The sequence below is a fragment of the Falco peregrinus genome, chromosome 1 (genome assembly GCF_023634155.1).
Source record: "Falco peregrinus isolate bFalPer1 chromosome 1, bFalPer1.pri, whole genome shotgun sequence".
Taxonomy (NCBI): domain Eukaryota; kingdom Metazoa; phylum Chordata; class Aves; order Falconiformes; family Falconidae; genus Falco; species Falco peregrinus.
The window spans coordinates 128,710,122-128,729,092 of NC_073721.1; the positions used below are offsets into that span (position 1 = coordinate 128,710,122).

At 56.3% G+C, this 18,971-nt stretch overlaps 1 protein-coding gene across 1 annotated transcript in view; it reads right to left on the minus strand.

Moving 5' to 3' along the window:
- The window catches only part of CCDC33 (coiled-coil domain containing 33), a 43,971-nt gene that overhangs the window by 4,706 nt on the left and 20,294 nt on the right, over positions 1 to 18,971 (minus strand). Inside the window, 7 exon segments of the mRNA XM_055796328.1 lie at positions 8,549 to 8,674; positions 13,488 to 13,559; positions 13,845 to 13,966; positions 14,075 to 14,204; positions 18,136 to 18,256; positions 18,402 to 18,493; positions 18,693 to 18,794. Coding sequence (XP_055652303.1) covers positions 8,549 to 8,674; positions 13,488 to 13,559; positions 13,845 to 13,966; positions 14,075 to 14,204; positions 18,136 to 18,256; positions 18,402 to 18,493; positions 18,693 to 18,794 — 765 coding nt within the window.

Below are 18,971 nucleotides of genomic sequence, written 5' to 3' on the forward strand. Positions count from 1 at the left end.
AGCTCAGTGCCTAAAATCACCCGGCTGCTCCCACACGGGTGCATCCCAGCTGCAGGCAGCTGGCTGTGCGGCTCCTTGCCCTGGCCACCCGCATCTCTCCCCCTCTAGCATCCCTCCTACCATCGCACGTGCCATTGCCCCTTCCAAAGCCAGCGGGCCCAGCGGGCAGCACCTGCCTGCAGCTCTGCCTGCCTGCAAGCACTCCCTTTGAGACACCAGCCCCTTACAGCCCCCAGCCCCCCCTCCCCAGCCCCAGCCCCGTTTCGGTCCCCATTGCCTTATCTCCTGCTCCCAGCAGCGCAGACCCAGGGAGGTGACGGTGGCAGCCACCACCGGGTCCCAGTGCGGCCAGGTGGCTCTGGCAGTGACAGCACCTCATTTCCATGCCTTGGATGCGGGCATGGAAACGCTCTCCCCTCCCAGCACACTTCTCTGATGTTTCAAATGCTCAATTAACTTCTGAGGACCAATGTCTTGGAGATGCTGGGCGGCATCAGGCTTCAGCTCTGCCTTGGGGTTTGGCCTGATCCTGAACAGAGGATAATTTGCTGATCAAACCCCACTTTCATCCCCAGATTGAATTTATAGGATTTTAAGGCTAGGGATGCTCTGTCCCAGCTGGTTCCCCCAGTCCCATCCCCCTTTCAGGGCACCCGCAGCGGCTCTTGCACCTCCTACCCGCTGCAGCATCCTGCACCCACCTCTCCTCTGGTGTTTGTTAGGAAACAAAGAGGCCGGTGTAAGTCGATGGAGCCCCTCGCTACCTCGTCCCGTGCCATCAATTTTTCATCAAAGAGCCAGTGGGAAGTGTGCAATTATCTGCTCCATCAATAATGCACAGGGCTGCATTTGGCTTGCCCAGGCTGGGCAGCTGCTTTCCCTGCCTGTGCTGGAAGGTGCTGGGTTCACCCATGGCTTTTCTAGGCTCAGACAACACCTGCAGAGGCTGGAAGACCATACCCAGCCTTCAGTCCCAGCCCAGCGCTGCTCAGATAACCACCACCCCATTTTTCTGCCCGCGGTCCCACTCCCCGCAGGCAGCATCACCCCGGCGCTGTCCCCAGGGATGGGTGCAGAGTTAAGGGTATTTGGACACATTTCCCCCTACACCTCCTATCTCACATCCACCCAGAGATAGCTGCGTCTCTCCTTCCCGCAGGGGTCTGGGATGAAAGGCTGGGAATCCACGTCTGAAATGATGGAAGCTTTGAAACTCCTTGCACTCAACTATTTATTTTTAAATTTTTTTCCTCATAATTTCCAAGCCTCTGAAGCTTCCTCTGCCTTTAGAGCCTTTCATCCACCCCGACAAACCACCCCCCTCCTTCCTATATTTGCTTAGGCCAAGTTTGTTTTTTTTTTTTATTATTTATTTACTTAACAAATTGCTCCAAGACGCTTTGATGTATCCGATTAGCTTCGACTGCTGGAATCAATCCATCTCTAGACTCTAGACGGAGCAGCATGGAGTGAAGCAAGGGAGTGGGGTTAGCAATAAACCGCCACAGGAGGCTGGAAGGTCCGAAAGTGGCCAAAAATAAGGTGTGCCAGAGGGTTCTGCATTGGCATGGCCTGGCCTGACCCCATCCCTGGCCGGGGAGGGGACAGCAATGCACCCTGAGAGCGGCTGAGGACAGGCCAACTCGTTTCACTTGTGAGCACAGAGGCATTTGAGCCCCTGGCAGAGCACCAGCCTCTTCCGCAACACAATCTCCCTCCAGCTCAACAAATAACATGTCCCTGGATGAGTATTAAGCCCAATTCCTTAATTGTTATGAAGATGGGATAAGCTCAGATTTACATATCTGAGGAAAAAAAAATTGCTGCAGCAGCTTAGGAAGATCAGAGGGAAAAAAAATCCTATTTCTCCCTCTTTTGTGGAACAAAAGCTCACAAGGAAACCATCAGGAGATAGCTACGCCTTTATTTGCTTTGCCTGATGCCCTCATCAACCTTACACATCCCCTTGGGACACTGGTACGGGATGGGGCTGGGGGGGATGTCAGGTCCTGGATGCCCCCAGCCCCTCCCTGGGGACACACCAGTACCCAAACCCATCCTCTGGACAACGCCCGGGGAAAAGATGTATATGTGGGGCAACATTTCCCTGCCTCCCCCGCCCTACTTCCAAAATCAAAGCATTTCCCTGGTGAGCCCCAATCCCTGGGGCATTTATCGGTCCCCTGGGGGAAACAGGGGGGTCTTTAGCCCCCCACTGCCCACACACCAGGCAGGATGCACCAGCCGGTGAAAGGCAGCACATAAGCGGGATTTTATCTGATTAAACTAAGGCTGAACTCCCTTCCCATGCATGGGCTGGGGGCGGGGAGCTGTGCAGGGACGGGGGTATATTAGCCAAAGCATTACAATTCAATTTAAGAGTTAATTGGATTGCATTGAAAAGCGCTTAATCTGAGCCGAGTTCGATTTAATAGAGACACCACATCTTCTGCTCCCTTCCTAACCAGGATGATGATTTTAGGGTGGGTGATTACCATCGCTATCCGGCTCCGGGCCCAGCTGCCGGCTGCTGATATCGTGTCGTACAAGGAAATAAAAGCCTCTAGATTACACCGGGTAACTCGGGGAGGCAGGATGCTCCGTGTAGGGACAACTGCTCCTTGGGCTCCCACCGCCTGCCTGCTTCTTCAAGATAAGGCTCAAGAAAGCAGTTGTGCTACCAGCAGGGACTGTGATTCCTCTGCGAGTCGCTGCTGGTTTATTTTGCTCAAAGAAAAAGAAGGAAAAAAAAAAAAAAAGAAAAAAAAAGAGAGAGAGAGAAAAAGAGAAAATCGACAGCTAGGAAGAGATGAGATGACTTTTGGGAGCAAACTCTGGCTGAGTCAGCACTTGGCTCCTGAAAAACAATTTCCTCCCCATCCCGTTGCACGGGGCTGCTTTTGGGAGGGACTGGGACAACCAGAATGATGTCCCAAAGGGATGTCCTGCTGCTGGTGGTGGGGACCAAAGGGAAAAGGAGGAAGGGAAGGTCAGCAGAGCCTCCCAGGATGGGCCAGAGCATCCCCCACCACTGCTGCTCACCCATGACCGCAAACTGGGGCCAAGCGTAAAAAAGCCCCCTCCTGTGATCAAAAAATGAGGGAGACAGGTTGCGACTGTTACCCTGGGTTCCCACTGGCTCTTTGTGGGTTTTTTTTTTTTCCTCATAGGAAAACATCCTCATCTGTGTAAGGTAAACACAATTCTAGCAGCTGGGGATGTGAGGAAGTGGAGAAATACAACAAAAAACCCCAGTACCAGCAGGAGACTTGGCAGCACCCCAAAGGGTCTGTTTTCCAAGCATCCCTTTTAAAACCTGTGCACGGGACCCGAGTTACATACCCTCCCCTAACCCCACACTTTTTAAGTGCCCTCAAAGCGTTCTCAGCCCCTAGCTTTGGAAAACCAGTGGCTGCAGAGGGCTAACCCCCAAGCTTCCCCCCGCCCCCCCCCCAGTGACAGGCGCTGCTGTGACTTGCCCTTGGCCTGGCAGCAGTTTATGGCCGGCGTGGTGGCCATCCATTTTCACGTTTGCTTATGTATCGACTCGATTTGCTGATAAAACCCCCTTGCATTTCAGCAGCGAGCATAAATCCATCAACACCCCAAGCCACCAGGCTGATAACACCCAGCGCTGTGCAGCACCCACTGCCCTCAGCACCCGCCGCCCTGAGCGTCTCCTCCCAGCTGTTGGGCCCCATCCTTTGTTAATTAGCACCGGGAAAAGCTGAGAAGTCACTAAGTGAGGATGGATGAGCCCTCCTGTGCTGCGCTCACCAAGAGTTTAGTAGCGCTGCTGGGGTTACGTTGGAGCAGGACACACAGGGGCGCACCCATGCCAATGCATGCACCCCCAGACACACAAAACCCAGAATTTTGGAGCAGTTTTCTCTTTTTTTCCCTGCTCTGGCTGGCTGCTGGGGGCCCCAGGCCATACCCCCCACTGCCCCACCCATGGCCATGCAGCCCCAAGAGGGAGAAGCACATGCAAAACCCACCAAGCTCGATGTGTTTCCCACTGCTGCCCAGAGCCTGGGTCACCAACAAACCCCGATGCAGCACAGCTGCAGCACTCAGACCGTCTGCAACCCCAGACCCCCCCCAGACCCCCAACCCCCTGCCGTTGGGTCCCTGCCCCTCCAGCACCCTCCACTGTCCTGCAACCCGCTCGCCCCTCTATCCCCCTCTTCACCATCCCACCTCGCCCCATCTTGCCTCCAAGAAAACAACATTTCCAGCTACTTTTCCTCTCCCCAGCCCAGCCAGCTGGAAACAGGGACTGGGGGGACTGAGGCTGGATTTGGGTGCTGGGAGGTTTCTGTCGTACTCTGAATGCCATCAAGGGCCTCTCCCCACCTTGTGATGCTGGATGCAGGGCACCCCATCCGTGCCCCCATGTCACACAGTGGGGACACTGGGGGACCCACCCTCGGCACGGGATCTTTGAGTGCTGGCTAATTAAATAAAAGGGGCAAAAAGCTAATTAAATAAAAGCGGAAGCAAATTGCTGAATCTTTAATGTCCTTGAGAAATAAGAGGGGCACAAATATAACGTGGGGTCACATCAGCTGATTTATGGGTCGCTTTTATTGATGGGCTTAATCCTGCATGACAGGTGTGCTGGGGGTGCCCAGCCTCGTGCCGTGGGGGCTCGGGCACCCATGGGTGTCCAGCTCACCGGCAAACCTAACTGAGCCTCATCCGGGGCCAGGGCGCAGTGGGACACCCCCAGCCCAGCCCGAGCACAGCTGCCCAGGGCGCTGCGGGACCCCCCCGGAGCTGCGGGACCCCCGGCAGCCGCGGCGCAGCGGCGGGCGGGATGGCGGAGCGCGGAGACACCGCCAGGGGGCGCTGCTGCCGCGCACCGCAACGGCCGCGGCACCGGCGGGATGGGGGCTCACAGCACCCTGCGCCACAGCACCCTGCACCACCCTGACCCTGAGCCACAGCACCCTGAGCCACAGCACCCTGCACCACCCTGACCCTGAGCCACAGCACCCTGAGCCACAGCACCCTGAGCCACGGCACCCTGCGCCACAGCACCCTGCACCACCCTGACCCTGAGCCACAGCACCCTGAGCCACGGCACCCTGAGCCACGGCACCCTGCGCCACCCTGACCCTGAGCCACAGCACCCTGCGCCACAGCACCCTGAGCCACGGCACCCTGCGCCACAGCACCCTGCACCACCCTGACCCTGAGCCACAGCACCCTGCGCCACCCTGACCCTGAGCCACAGCACCCTGCGCCACAGCACCCTGCACCACCCTGACCCTGAGCCACAGCACCCTGAGCCACAGCACCCTGCACCACCCTGACCCTGAGCCACAGCACCCTGCACCACCCTGACCCTGAGCCACAGCACCCTGAGCCACAGCACCCTGCGCCACAGCACCCTGCACCACCCTGACCCTGAGCCACAGCACCCTGAGCCACAGCACCCTGCACCACCCTGACCCTGAGCCACAGCACCCTGAGCCACAGCACCCTGAGCCACAGCACCCTGAGCCACGGCACCCTGCACCACCCTGACCCTGAGCCACAGCACCCTGAGCCACGGCACCCTGCAGCACCCTGAATCACAGCACCCTGATCCCACAGCACCCTGAGCCAGAGCACAATGAAGCCACGGCACCATGATCCCACTGCACCCTGACCCTGAGCCCACAGCACCCTGCACACACCCTGACCCCACGGCACCCTGACCCTGTGGTACCTTGAGCCTACAGCAATCTGACCCTATGGCACCTTCACCCTGTGACACCCTGACCCTGAAGCACCTTCACCCCTGCTCACCATCACCCTTTAGCACCCTCACCCCCTGCAGCACCTTAACCACCTGCAGCATCTTCATCCCCTGCAGCACCCTCTCCCCTTGCAGTATCATTTTCCCTCCCATCCCCCCCTCCCCTCCCATCCCTCTATCCCCTCAAAGCACCCTCTCCCCTTGCAGCACTCTCAGCCCTTGCAGCACCTTCACACCTTGCAGCACCCTCTCCCATGCACCATCATTTTCCCTCACAGCACCTTGTCCCCCCGCACCGCAACCACCCCCCACCACCACCACCACCAGTGGGCCACCTTTGCAGGCACCAGGCTGGCGGAGCTGCTGGGCTCAGCAGTGCCTGTGCTGGGGGGTCCCCTCCCAGCTCGCTGAGGCAGAACCCCCTGCTCAGCAGCCACAGGAGCCCTTGTCTTCCTCGGAGGTCACCCAGCAGCTGGAAATGGGTCCTGCAAAGGGGCCCCAAGCAAGAAATCCTGATCCCCCCTCACAGCTGCCTGTTCTGCCATGCCATGGTGCGGTTTTGGGGGACAGTCTGCACATCTGGGCTCTCATGCGATAGAGCTGATGGCACACGTGCAGTGCCAGGAACAAAATACCAGCAAGGCAAAAAACACCTCAAACCACTGACTTCTGCCAGCCCCACAGGAGACCCTCTGGCTTGTGAAACCCCCGGCAGTGACAGGTCAGGGAAACAGGGGTGATGGGAGCAGGGAGAGAAAGGCTTGAAGAAGAAGCAAATGTTTGAAGAGGTTGGAGAAAACGCCCCCCTAATCGTTAAGTGCTGCTTGTAAATTATTCATTGACTGGTAAGAGAGGCACAAATCTATTTAGCAAGAGGGCACAAGGGTAGGAAAACACGGTGCGGCTGAGCCCGGTGTAAACCTCGGCCTAAGGTCAGAACGCTCATCCAGCAGAGATCAGTCTCAGACCTTGATAAGCCCGAGGGGGGGCTCATGTCCCAGCACAAACCTGCGCAGAGGCTTTTCTGCCTCCGTGGGACCAGGGCAGGGCACGTTTACCCCATCTCTGATAATATTCCTCATTGCTTTGTTTTCCTCTCCCCGCCCCCCCCCCCCCGCCCTTTTTTAATGAAGGCATTAACAAGCAGATCTGGAGCAGGACCTCTAAAGCCGCAGGGTAGGGACCGGGATCCGGGTTTGATCAGCCAGAGCAGAGTGGGAAGAAGTGACAGGGCTGTGATCAGCAGAGTGCTCCCCCCCAGACCCCCCTAGACCCCACTGCCGGGGGGGCTGTCATGTCCCAGCTCCCTCCTGCACGCACGCTCCATTAGTAGGGTGTCAGCCCTGATTCCCGGGGCTGTCAGGAGATGGGCTTGCAGGGCTTTCCAAGCAAATTCCCCACACTGCAATGCAAGTGGAGTGAAAATAATTTGTGCTTTAGGAGGGAGAAACAAGCAAAAGAAAGAAAACGGCTGTCAAAGGTTGGGGGGGGAAAATAATAATACTACCAGCAACGCTTTCTAAAATTTTTAGCCAGAACAAAAAGATGTTTAGGCAGGGCAGGGGTGCCCAAGGCTTGTGCAAACCCTTTCTGGGCCACTGCCCCACTCAGGCTTTAAAACTGGATGCTGGAAGCATCCTCAAGACCAATTCCCACCTGCCCTCACCTGCCGACCCAGGGGTGCTGCTGTGAGGATACAGCCAGCTGGGCTTGAGGCTGCTCGGGGCATCAGCACACACAAGTGGCAAAGCTGGGGGTGAAAACACGTCGCATAGACCATGTAGTAATGCCAGGGCTGGGTCCTGCACAGGTCTGAAGGGTGGTGGGGCTTCTCTGGAGCCCAGGGCTCCATCAAATTTGGACTTCGCATCCTCACCGCATTTCAGCCGTGCTGCGGTACCCACCTCCGCGTGACCCATTCCAGGTTTCTATTAGGCTGGGCATAAAGCAGCCGGCACAGCCACGGAAAGGGAAGTAATAAAGCTCAGTGGATTGGAGGAATTAAAACAGCTGGAGGAAAAACAAATAGCTTTTCTCTATTTTTTATGGTTGTTATTTTATTGTTAATTTTCTTCTTGCTTTGCAGCCTGAATCGTAGGGAGAAAAGGGATTGGGTTGCAGGTCATCTGCTGAGGGGGAAATAACCGGGCTTTGGGGCAGCACAGGGCCCCTCCACCCCTTCCCTCCCAGCTATTTAATAAGCAGAATTGGGGTTTAACGACCTGTTATTTTTAAAGCCAGATGCCTTAAAGTACAGGAAGATATTAGGACCAGGAGGGCTGGGTTTAAATTCATCCAAGGGCTCCATTTATCGGTACAAAGGCTGGAGGAGGAGAACAGCTGCCTTTTCTTTTTTTTCCTGGAGCCAAAAGGTATGAGCTTGGAGGTGCCTGGGGTCTCCAGCATAATGCAGTGGTAATAGGAGAGAATTTGCTAAATGGATTTGGGATTGAGCAATTAGATCGAAGCTGGTGCATCCAGGCTGCTCCAGTAAGCACTGCCACCAGCAAGGTGATGGGATGCTGTCCCCCCTCCAGCCCCTGTGCCACCCTGAAACAGCTGGGCACTGGGGATGTGGGCACTGCCAGAAAGGCTCCTCCATGGGCACAACACAAGAAATTATTGTTACAACCAGGCTACAGATAAAACCCGTCCCTCCCAGCAGTGCATAGATTGGGAGATTAAAATGTGGGATCTATGCCAGATTTTCACTGTTAGGAGGCAGAGTGTGTGCCTTCTCGGGGGCTGGCAGGGTGATGCAGCGGGCAGGGTGCCAGCATGCCATCGCTGGCTGCTTCTTACCTGGCAATAAAATGGCTGCACAGGGGCTGGCGGCAGCTCCTCGCCCCTCCTGAGCATGCTGGCGGTGGTGGGCTCCAGGCTGGGCAGGGCACCGCTGCCCAACAGGGGCAGGAACGCTGCTGGTCTCTGGGAAGGGAGAGATAATGGTCTGGATGATGGATGGATGGGGTGGCAGGGGCAAGGAGGGGGCACCTGGACTGAGCCACCCCCACTGCATGTCTCCTGCCCCACCACCCAAGTCTCCAGTATGTCCCCAGGACTGGCGTGATGGGACAGAGCTGTGGGTTGGCCACACTCATGTCACCTTTGCGAAGTGCGAGGGGAGCTTTGGGCAGGGAGGGAGTCCCTGGGGTGAACCAGTGCCTGGCTGACAAGGCAAGGAGGAGGACGCTGTCCTTCACACTGAAGCCTGTGATGGTGGAAATGGCAGCTCTGTGCCCCCCTCAGCCTGTCTCCCCCCGTCCCTGGGAGGGCAGGAGGTGGGTGCCCAGGCCCTGTGGGTGCAAAGGGATGCTAAAAGCCACCTTGCTGCCTGGCGCTGCCCTGGCTTCGGTGCTGGCCGGATAAGGCACCTGGGGCACATGGGCAGCCCCTGCCAGACCCCTGCCAGATGCTGCTGGCAGCAGTAATGTCATTTCCCTGCCCCTCATTTCCCGCACCCGGCTCGGTGCGCCCTGCTCTCCTCCCGCCAGCCTGGCTTTTATAGACTCCTCTCTAATCCGGTTAGAGGGGGAAGTCAGATCTAATGGAATAAACGATGGAGTCCGCACACTCCTTGCTGCTGCCTGCAACGGCAAGGTCATGGACAGGGACTATTGCCCTGACCTGGCTGCCCTGGCTCCCAGTATTGGGGCAGATTTAGGTGATCGGGACCTGCCTTGCCACTGGGATCCTCGCATCAAGGCATGGCACGCCAGCACCCACCTAATTTACTGCCTAAGAGCTGGTGACCGTGACCTGGCAAATCCGCTGCTCCCCCTCACCCCCCCACCTCCTGGATGCTCTCTTCGCTTTGCCAGCTGAGCAGTCAGGCTGTGCGCCCTCTCCAAATTGGCTGCGGGCATGGGCAGCAGCGAAGTGGCCCTCACTGGGGATTGCTCCGTGCCTGCGCCCGGCCGCGCCTCGTTAGTGCAGCTAACCAGAGTGGTGAGCATCCCCCTGCCCGGCAGCAGGGATGAAGTGTCCAGAGGCGTCCCCGTGCCCTTCCCCATCACTGCCTCATTAACACCATCAGCATCATCATCCCCTCTGCTGCCGCATTTCATTACGCCACCGCCCTGACCTCAACCAAGCTCCTTCAGCATCAAAGCTGGGGTGAAGATGCCCCCCGCCCCACCACTCTCCCCCTCCCTGGGGAACAGCATCATGCAAAATGCAACAGTTTAGGCTCTGCCTGCAATTACTGAGGCCAGTGTGCAGCTGCTGCCCGCCGCGCCGGAGCGATGGCCAGCCCGGTCCCGCCACCATTGCCCATCGGAGAGCTGCTCGCCCGAGTGCATGTGCTCTTAATTCAATTAGCGCTGCCCTGAACGCTCCCCCAGGACCAGCCGGCGGAAACCAACAAATTCTCCTTAACAAAGACATTCCCTGCTTCTTTTTTTTTGGTTCCTCACTGGCTTGGCTCTCCCCAGCTAACAATGCTCCCAGCCGACAGTGATGCCATAATGCCTCTTGTAATTTGCCATGCAATAAGAGGAATGGGTGATGTGTTTGATTGACAGGTGTCAATCAAGAGCTGGCAAGCTCTGCCGAAAGCCCTCGGAGGGTTTGCCAGCTCACCAGGAGAAGATGATTAGCAGGGCAGGGTGATGCTTCACCGAAACCAGCCTTTCACCAACTTCTCCATCCCCTGCAACGTGGTTTGGGGATAAAACCCCAGTGTCGGCGCTCATGGAGGGCAAACCTGACCAGACAGGCTGAAGTAATGGGAAACACACGGTGATTCCCCACTCCCCAACCAATTGTAAACCTATTTTTTTGCCAGCCCGAAAGGGGTTTGGTCACCAGGCTGGCATGGTGACAATTTACACCCTGGCGCTGTGACAATTTACACCAGGCACCGATCTGCTTCTGGTTTTAAATGGCAGCAATTATAGAAATTAAGGCTGTTTAAGCAATGATATAAGCAGCCTGTCAATTTTTTTTTTTTCTTGCCTGGAAATAAATAGCACTAGCTTTTCCCTTTTTTTTCAGAGGCTGTCACCACGTGCCGGCATGTTCCCAGACCCTGTCTTGGGTGACGTGACCAAGGGTGCTCAGCAAAGTGGGTGGCAGAGGCTTGAGGCGACCCCAAAGGTCCCAGGTCCTGAGTTAATGGGCTGAGCAAGGTGGGGTCGTGCCAAAACAAATTGTGAAACAGGCTGGCTAATAAACAGGGGTGATGAATAAATCCCTTAGGAGTAAAGGTGCCTCCGGTGTGTATTTTCCAGCCCTTGGATGGGGCTCAGCATCCCCCGGGCACATCAGGGACCACATCCTGCTGACCCTGTACATGGATTTGCCACTGGCTACTGCATGGTCAAACTCATCTCTCCTGGGCAAGGCACTAAATTTGGGGTGCAAAAAGAAGAATGAAGAAAAAGCAGGAGCCTTGCCTTGAGCCACCAGCCAGTACGGAGGTGGATGAAGTCAGCTGCAGCTTTTCCCGCTGCAACAGTTTTTCAGTGACAGCCATTAATTTGCTAAAACGCCAGCGTTTTGCTGAAGTCTTTGATTTCTTTGTCTCCCTGAGATGATCAAAGTCTTTTGTTCTCATTTGGACTCCAAAGAGGGAGCGCAGGGTGATGAAGGCAGGGGGAAATGGGCTGGGTGGGGGCAAATCTGGGGGTCTCGGTGCCTTTACAGGGGTGGGGGGGCTGCAACCCAGCACTGCCCTTTCCCTGGGATAATACAGCTCCTGTTTGCTCATCCCTGGTGTCAGGGATCTTGGCTTTTAATAAAGCAGCTGCTCCAAACCCTTTCCCTGTGGCTATTACAAATGTAGCAGGGTCTGAGACCCTGCAGAAATACTGGGGGATGAGTCTTATTTATGGGGAGTCCCTTATCCCTGGAAAACCCTGGCGCTCGAGACATTTTCCCAGCAGGGAGGGTCTATGTGAGCATCTGAAGCCGAGCTCGGGAGCATCCAGACCCCTGGTAGGAGTTGGTGAAATCCCTGCAGAGGCCACGGAGCTGCCGGGATTTACACCCAGCTCCGAGTGTGCCGGGGAGTACAGATGGCCCAGAGTTTATTTAGCTGTTTGTTATAAAAAGCCCAGCCAATCTAGGTTATGCATTTTCAGCTCTCTACATTAAAATACTAAAAAAAAAAAAAAAAAAAAAAAAAAAAAGAAACAAGATAAGCTTGGTGACTCTTCTCCTTTGCCACCCGGCTGGGGAGAGCTGTGGGGTGAGGGAGCATGGGGCAGGATGGGCAGGGATGCTGGGGCTCCTCACACCCCAGAGGACAGGCAGGGATGCTGTGGCTCCTCACACCCCGAAGACAACCCTGGTACAAAGGCTGCCCCAATGCCTTGTTGGTCCTTGACTGTCTTTACCTCCTGGCCCCCATTTGGCCGCTTCTTGTTGTCCCAAAGCTGAGCCCAGGACTAATCCATGAGCTGAGGACTTGGAAATCCAGCCTTCAAGCATCCCTTGAAGCCTGGGGCTGCTCAAAGTGGGAGAGGAGAGGATCTGCCCCTGCAGCCACAACATCATCTCCCCTGCCTGTCAGGCCGTGGTTTTGGGGTGCTGGGGATCACAGCCAGCCAGCTGCAGCATCTTCCTTAGAAAATCCTGACCTCCAGGCAAGGAACAAGGGCCTCGGCAATGCTGGGAGGAGCTGAACATGCCCTTCCCTGCTCGGTGGCAGCTCGCTCATTGATTTGCATCGCTCTGGGTCCGTCTGCCTGGGCTGCCGCCGGATGAATTAACCAGACGCAGAGCCCAAGGCCAGCTCTGGCTCTCCTGCTTTTTGTTTCCACTCCCAGCTCTTACATATATTAAGGAAGGCAGGGCTGGAGGGGGGGAAAGGGAGAGGTTGGGGAAGAGGAGAAAAAAAAATTACAGCTCCCAGATCAAAACAATAATCAGCTAAATGAATTCCGCAGCATTTTCCCGCATGACTGCGAGTGATAATTTAGTGCAGCAGCCAGCTGGAAGCAAAAGGATTAATTCTGCACTTAGTGACACCCATGTGAATAATTCATCACACGCAGACCCCTTTTTGCTGACCCCCCTGGGCAATCCCTCCAAAGACCCCCACCAGCCAGCCCTGGCCCCCACGGCTCCCAGGGGGATGGTGGGATACGGTCACCAGCGCAGCATCCAGACCCGTCCCAAATTCACTTTAGGGATAGGATTATTTTTTTTTTTTTTTTTGCAGATGGGAGCAGAGGCTGGAGGCTGCAGTAATTAGATCGATTGGGCTCATGGTTGCATCCTAACCTGCCTAAGGGCTGGTCCTGGAGCCAAGGGCTAGCAGGGTTCCCTCCTCCCCAGGAAAAGCAGCCAAATTCCCTCCCTGCTGTGACATCCCTGGGGACCACAAATGCTGGATGAAGACAGCTGGACATTTGTTACTGCGGTTAACCAGCCTGGCCTTTCTCCACATGGAGACAGTGAACAGCCTCTCCCAGATACCCTGCCTGTGCCCTGCCTGCTCTGCTGCCTCTGGTCAGGATTGCCTGGGAATACAAGCATGTGCCAAAACCCCTGGGAAAAGGATGGATACGTGAAAGCAAGAACGATGCCACTTTTTTTCAGTTGCCCAGTGGCGTGGTTCAGAGCTCTGAGACAACAGGTGCAAGGGATAAAACCCAGCCCCAGCCCAGCTGATCCCCACCTGAGAGGTTTGGAGAGAGGGTGGTAGCTCTAAAGAGCCATCTCCCACCCCATCCCCATCCCTCCCACCCCACCCCCATTCCTCCCACCTCGGGGTTCGCCTTCCCCAGCATCTCACCTCCGATCGAAGGAGCTGCAGGCAGAGCCCCACGGTTGGGGTGGCCCCAGTTGTGGTTTTGAGGTCCGTGCCCTGGGGAGGCAGAGGAAGGGTCACAGCCTGCACTGGCCTCTGGGTTTCTACTGGAGCCCTTTGTGCCTTTGACATCACCCAAATGCCACCCGAAGGCACGGGGCTGTGGGTTGGAGCAGAGACCCTGGCTTCCCATGGGATGCTTGGGAGCTCTGTGCTGGGTGGCCCACCCAGATGAAGAGGTGGTATCTCCATCTCACCATCCCAGCAGCTATAGGTATCACCACCTATAGGTACCATCACCGTGCCAGCCTGCCCAGTGTTACCCCAAAGCTCCTGGCTTACCTGCACAGCGAGGCCATCCACACGCATCCCACCGCTCTGTGCCGCTAGCTCCTGGAAAACGTGGCTGGTGAGGGGCAGCACCGAGTATCCCACAGGAACAAGGGTGCCTGGAGCATCCCACACTGGGGAAGGGGTGAGAGCAGCTGGCTGGGGGCACGGCAGCCCAGGACCTGCCCCTGGCCAAGCCCAGGGACAAGGGAGAGCATCCTCGGTGGGGACCCTGAACTCACTGGTTTTGTACGGATAATATTCTATTGCCAGGGCAGTATCTTCGGAGAAGATGGTGGCTACATCTCGGCCTTGGAAGAGGAAGGAGGTGTCCCAGGTTGGCTGCTCTGGGGGTCCAGCTGGTCGGGACATCTTAGGAGACAACAGGAAAATTTTCCTTCAGATACCTTCTCTCTCTAGAGATAAATAAGCAGATAGATAGGGGAGAGAGGAGAGGTGGGGTAACAAAAAGCACAGCCTGCGCAGCTGCATCCCACCCCTGGCTTTCACTGGGTCTTCAAGCTTGGCTACTTCTCTCTGGCTAATTCCTGCCAAAAGCTTCCCCCTCGCAGAGCCAGAGGAGGAAAACACCACATGGACCAACTACCCCATGCTTCAAAACATCATGGGAAGAGCCTGGAGGATGACCCACGCTGCTCTGGGGTGAGCCTTTTGGTATCTGTCCGGCAACCTGGCACTTGCACTTGGGAAAGAGTTTTGCAATGAACCATGGACCCCGAAAGCCCAAACAGGATTTTGCGGTCCATATATCATCACAAAACCCTTTCCTAAGCATGACATCTGGGTGTCCTGACAGATATTGAACAGTGGGCAACATGTTTATCCCCAGAGCCGAGATCTGTCGTCGGAAATGGCATCGGTCCATCCCTGCCAGCAGCTGCTTCTCTTTACCTTGGGAGAGCCCTGCCAGCTCTCCAAAGGTCAGCCTTAACACTGGCTGCCCAACATCGAGAAATTATTGACAGCAGCTCCTTTTTAATGCTGTTACTCCCTCCCCTTGGTCAGCATTGCCCCACAGGGATGAGATGCCGATCGGCTTTTCTGCATCAGCACATTTATGCTTGGTTGAGGAGGGTCTTCCCCTGCTCATGTTTGGGGATGCTAATGGGCATTACGCACCTCAGAGACCCACAACGGTGCATTACCCAGCCCTGGGAGCTGTTAGCAAGGGGAGTGCGGGGCTGGGATGCTTCAGAGCCAAGAACACCTCCGCAACGGCCTGCACTGGGCAGCGCTTAGTGCTGGCTCAGCACCGGGCTGGCTCTCTTGGCTGGGAATTTGTCAGGGGCTCCCTAGCGTCAGCTGGGGTTTTCAGCTGGGATGCAGATTGCTTTGACTGCAGGGAGCCCAGTCTGTGCCTGTAAGTCCTTATGGAAAACCTATACAGACTGGGGCAGCTCCCAGCAGCTGGATCTGGCTCAGCACTCTGCAGTCACTCCTCTCTTTTCCCAGCCTGCATCCCAGCCCACGGGGCTGTTTCATCAGCCTCAGAAAGCCCAATTTTGGAGGGAAAAATCTAAAAAGCACTGAACACCGCCTCCAGTTACTTTTCCTGGCATCGACCTGTACAAGGCACTGTGAGACGGTGCCATTTCAGACTCAGCAGGGAAGGGAAAAGTCAAATGTGGGAGCATATTGTTAATTTGACCCCAATTGCCAGAGGTCCCAAGCCCACATGGCTCCTCTCACCCGGACAGGGATGGGAGATGTCGTTCCTGATTTCCCCCCCTGATTTTGGGGGCTGTGGGGGGTGGGGCAGGAGTGCTTGCTTGGTCCAGGCTGCTTCCCACCGGCTTGGCGGGACAGATGGATGCTCTGCACCAGGGCATCAGAGCTGATGCACTGATTTGGGCAGACATCTTGGCACAGCAACTGCCTCTGCCAAGGGCCACCTGGAGAAACAACAAAGGGGATGGGGAGGAGGAGGAGGAGCAAGGAGACGCCTTCATCCTCCTTAGCTACCCCAGCTCATCTGCTGAGAGCTGATTCAAAGGCAGCATCATTGGCATGAGGAGGGGTAGAGGTGGCCAAGCCCACAGCATCTCCCCTGCCTTCCCAGGGGATGGGGCCATCCCCTGGTCCTCACGGCTGCCTGTCCAGATGGTGCAGACCCCAGAAGAGTGAGAAGCTCCAGATACATGGGTTAAGCTGGAGGGTCCCCAAGGGAAAGAACCCAAAAGGAGATTTATGGTAGAGAGGTTTGAGCTTGGTGCTTGGAGGACAGACGCAGCGTGGCTTTCTGTAGGAGGCACAGCCCAGTGCCCATCCGCCCTGTGGATTTGCCATTGCACCAGTGTGTCCAAACCCATCCCTTTTGGTGAGAAAGGGGCTGTTGGCTCAACAGGAGCACCCAAGGAGAGCACCCAACACTCTTACAGGTGGCTCTGTGCAGGTCTCAGCTAAGTCCTGGCCAGGAAGACCAGGTCTCCAGGCCCCTGGCCAGGCAGGGAAAGGTTAACAACCGGGGAACCCAAAAACCCCCTAAGTAAGAGAAGTATGAGGGGTGCCCCGCTGAAGGTGAACCCAAGTGCTGTTGTCTGCAGATGCTGATGGGAATCGACAGGCGAGAGGACACGCTGGGCTGGCAGAATTATCGAATCCGATTAGCCTGCCCAGGAGTTCACTCAGGGAAAGCCATTAACCTCTGGAACTGGAGCAGCAACGTTCCCTCCTCCTCCTCCTCCCAGCCTCCCCCTTAAGCTTTCCTCCTAGGCATTAGGAGAACATCCTCCCCGGGAAGGAGGCGCATCCTACGTGTGGGGAAACTGAGGCAGGAGATGGGAGGAGAGAGCGGATGGGGATTACGCAGCTCCCCAGGGCAACCTGTCTGTGCATCCCCAGGGAGAGCATCCTCAGTGATGTGCAGAGACAGACAGAGCCATGTGGGCACGGAGGGGAGGAGGAGGAGAAGGAGAGGAGGAGGCAACAGCGTGCATGCAGGCCAGATGGCTGGGTTTAATCACTTGTCCTCTTGCATTGGGCTCCCACAGCTCCGTGTTGGCACTGCCGCCTGTGCCAGGGCTGTGGGGCTTGGCTTGGGCTCGCCCAGCGCCTGGGTACCACAGCTTCACGGGGTGGGGGGTGGGGTGGGGGTTGTATTTATCCATATACATCCAAAGGAAATGCATTTTGGCTGCATTTAGAGGAGTGGAATATCCTTGCTCTGGCTGAGAAACTGCAGCCTCTGGGTGCTGCATCTTGGGGGGTGGCCAAAAGATAGCACAGGGGCAAGAGCATGGGGATTTCTTTTGCAATATCTGCTCCAGAGCTGGCATGGGCAGCCTGTACCCTGAGCCCACTGCCACGGTGGGGCTGGGGGTGCTGATTCCAGGGGGGCTAGGGCAGGTACAGACCCAAAGCAGAGGGTCCTCGGTGCTCCCCCTGCCTCTCACCTGCAAAGAACAACTCAGGGAGGAAAAGGAGAGGGGGGCAATAAAACAACAATTATTGTAATGAATGAAACGCACTAGTGATTTTTATGATAATTCACTGCCTTGTGGGTGACTCGGCATTTGGCTGGTCTCCTCTAAGTAATATTTTATTTATGGGCTCCCCGAACATGTTGGTACAAAGGTGCTTCACTCCCCGACGATCAAAATTCAACACACGGGGGAGAAGGACCAAGATGGAGAAACATGTGCTCCGCCAGCACTTGGGACCAGCTGGATCCATCTTTTCGGGGTGGCTGGACATCTGCCCTCACCACGCTTTCGGCTGGCACTTTTCAGAGGTGAAGGGATGGAGCAGCCCTGGTTTTGAGAGGCGGCAGCTTCACGCTGGCTTCTGGCTTGGCTGCCCCCTCACACCTCCCCCCTGCCCCAGCATCCCTCCAGTCCCCTGCCTCTCCCTCCTTGCCAATTTTTGGCAGGGCTCGGGAACAAAAGGGGGGCCCTCCTCCTGCTCACTGATGATGCCGCGTGCTGAAAGCATATGTTTCCCTGGCAACAGCTATTTTGAAGTTGTGCGTCGCTAGCTTTCCCCACGGTACTTAAGGCCGGGGAGGAGAAGGTCTCTGCCTTTGAGAGGCGGCACTCAAGCCGGAGGCGTGAGCGGAGCAGAGGGAAAAATGAAGGACAAGACACAAATGAGGTGCTGCCTGTGGGTTTCTGCAGGCAGGGCAAGGAGGACCGTGTTTTTGATGCTCAAAGCATTGCTTTGCCCCTAAAGCTTTTCTCTGCAGGGGTGCTCAGCTCCCCTGCCAAAGGAGAGATGCTCATTGGTACCTGGATGGGATGGATGCTGCTGGACCCGTGCACCCCCACGGCCATGCTCAGCCTTGTACCTGTGGGTAGCCATGGTTGGCAGCTCGGGCGATACTGAAGGCTGATGCTGGAGGGTCTGGGAATGTGATGGTAGTGGGACTGATGCCAGGACAGGAGATGGGATGTTTCTCCATGCGGTGCCTGTGAAGTGATGGAAAGGGGGAGAGTCAGCATGTGTGGGGCCACATCCATTCCCGGCAAGCCATGTACCGTGGGAGGAGGCAATTGTCCCAAACCCAGCACCACCCACCCACGTCACCAGCAGCCCCCCATGGTCACCACTCACTTGTACTCCTGAACATTGGTCACAACTCTGGCCACAGCGACGAGGGCCCCAGGGGGGCTGGCCAGGGGGGCCGACAGCCCCCGCAGCAGCACCTGGGAAGTGTGTGTGGGGGGGTGTCAGTGGTGAGGGCACAGCAAATGGGGGGGAAATAAAGCTGCCCTAAATCAGCATAAGATCCACCACAGCAGGAGACAACGTGCAGCAGCATCCTCTCTGAGTTGAGATGCTCTGGTCCATCCCAGACCCTGCAAACCCCTGCTGCCACCTCCTGTCCCCAGGGCCACCTCTCACCTCCAAGGCTGCATAGCTGAATCCATCACAGCGAGGGATGAAGCTCCCTTTGCGGATGATGGTGGTGTGCAGGACTGTCCCCACAGGGTCCCGTGTCCTTGGCTGTTTGCGGAGAAGAGTGACCCGTGGGAGGAGGAAGGGTCAAGGTCACCAAATGTGTGCACTGGGCGCGCAGGCAGCCCATCACTGACAATAAAGCACCAACTGATAATTAAAGCTTACTGTTCCCTAGAGCCTTCCCGGAAAAGATCAATATAATAAATCTTTTTGCATTTAAAT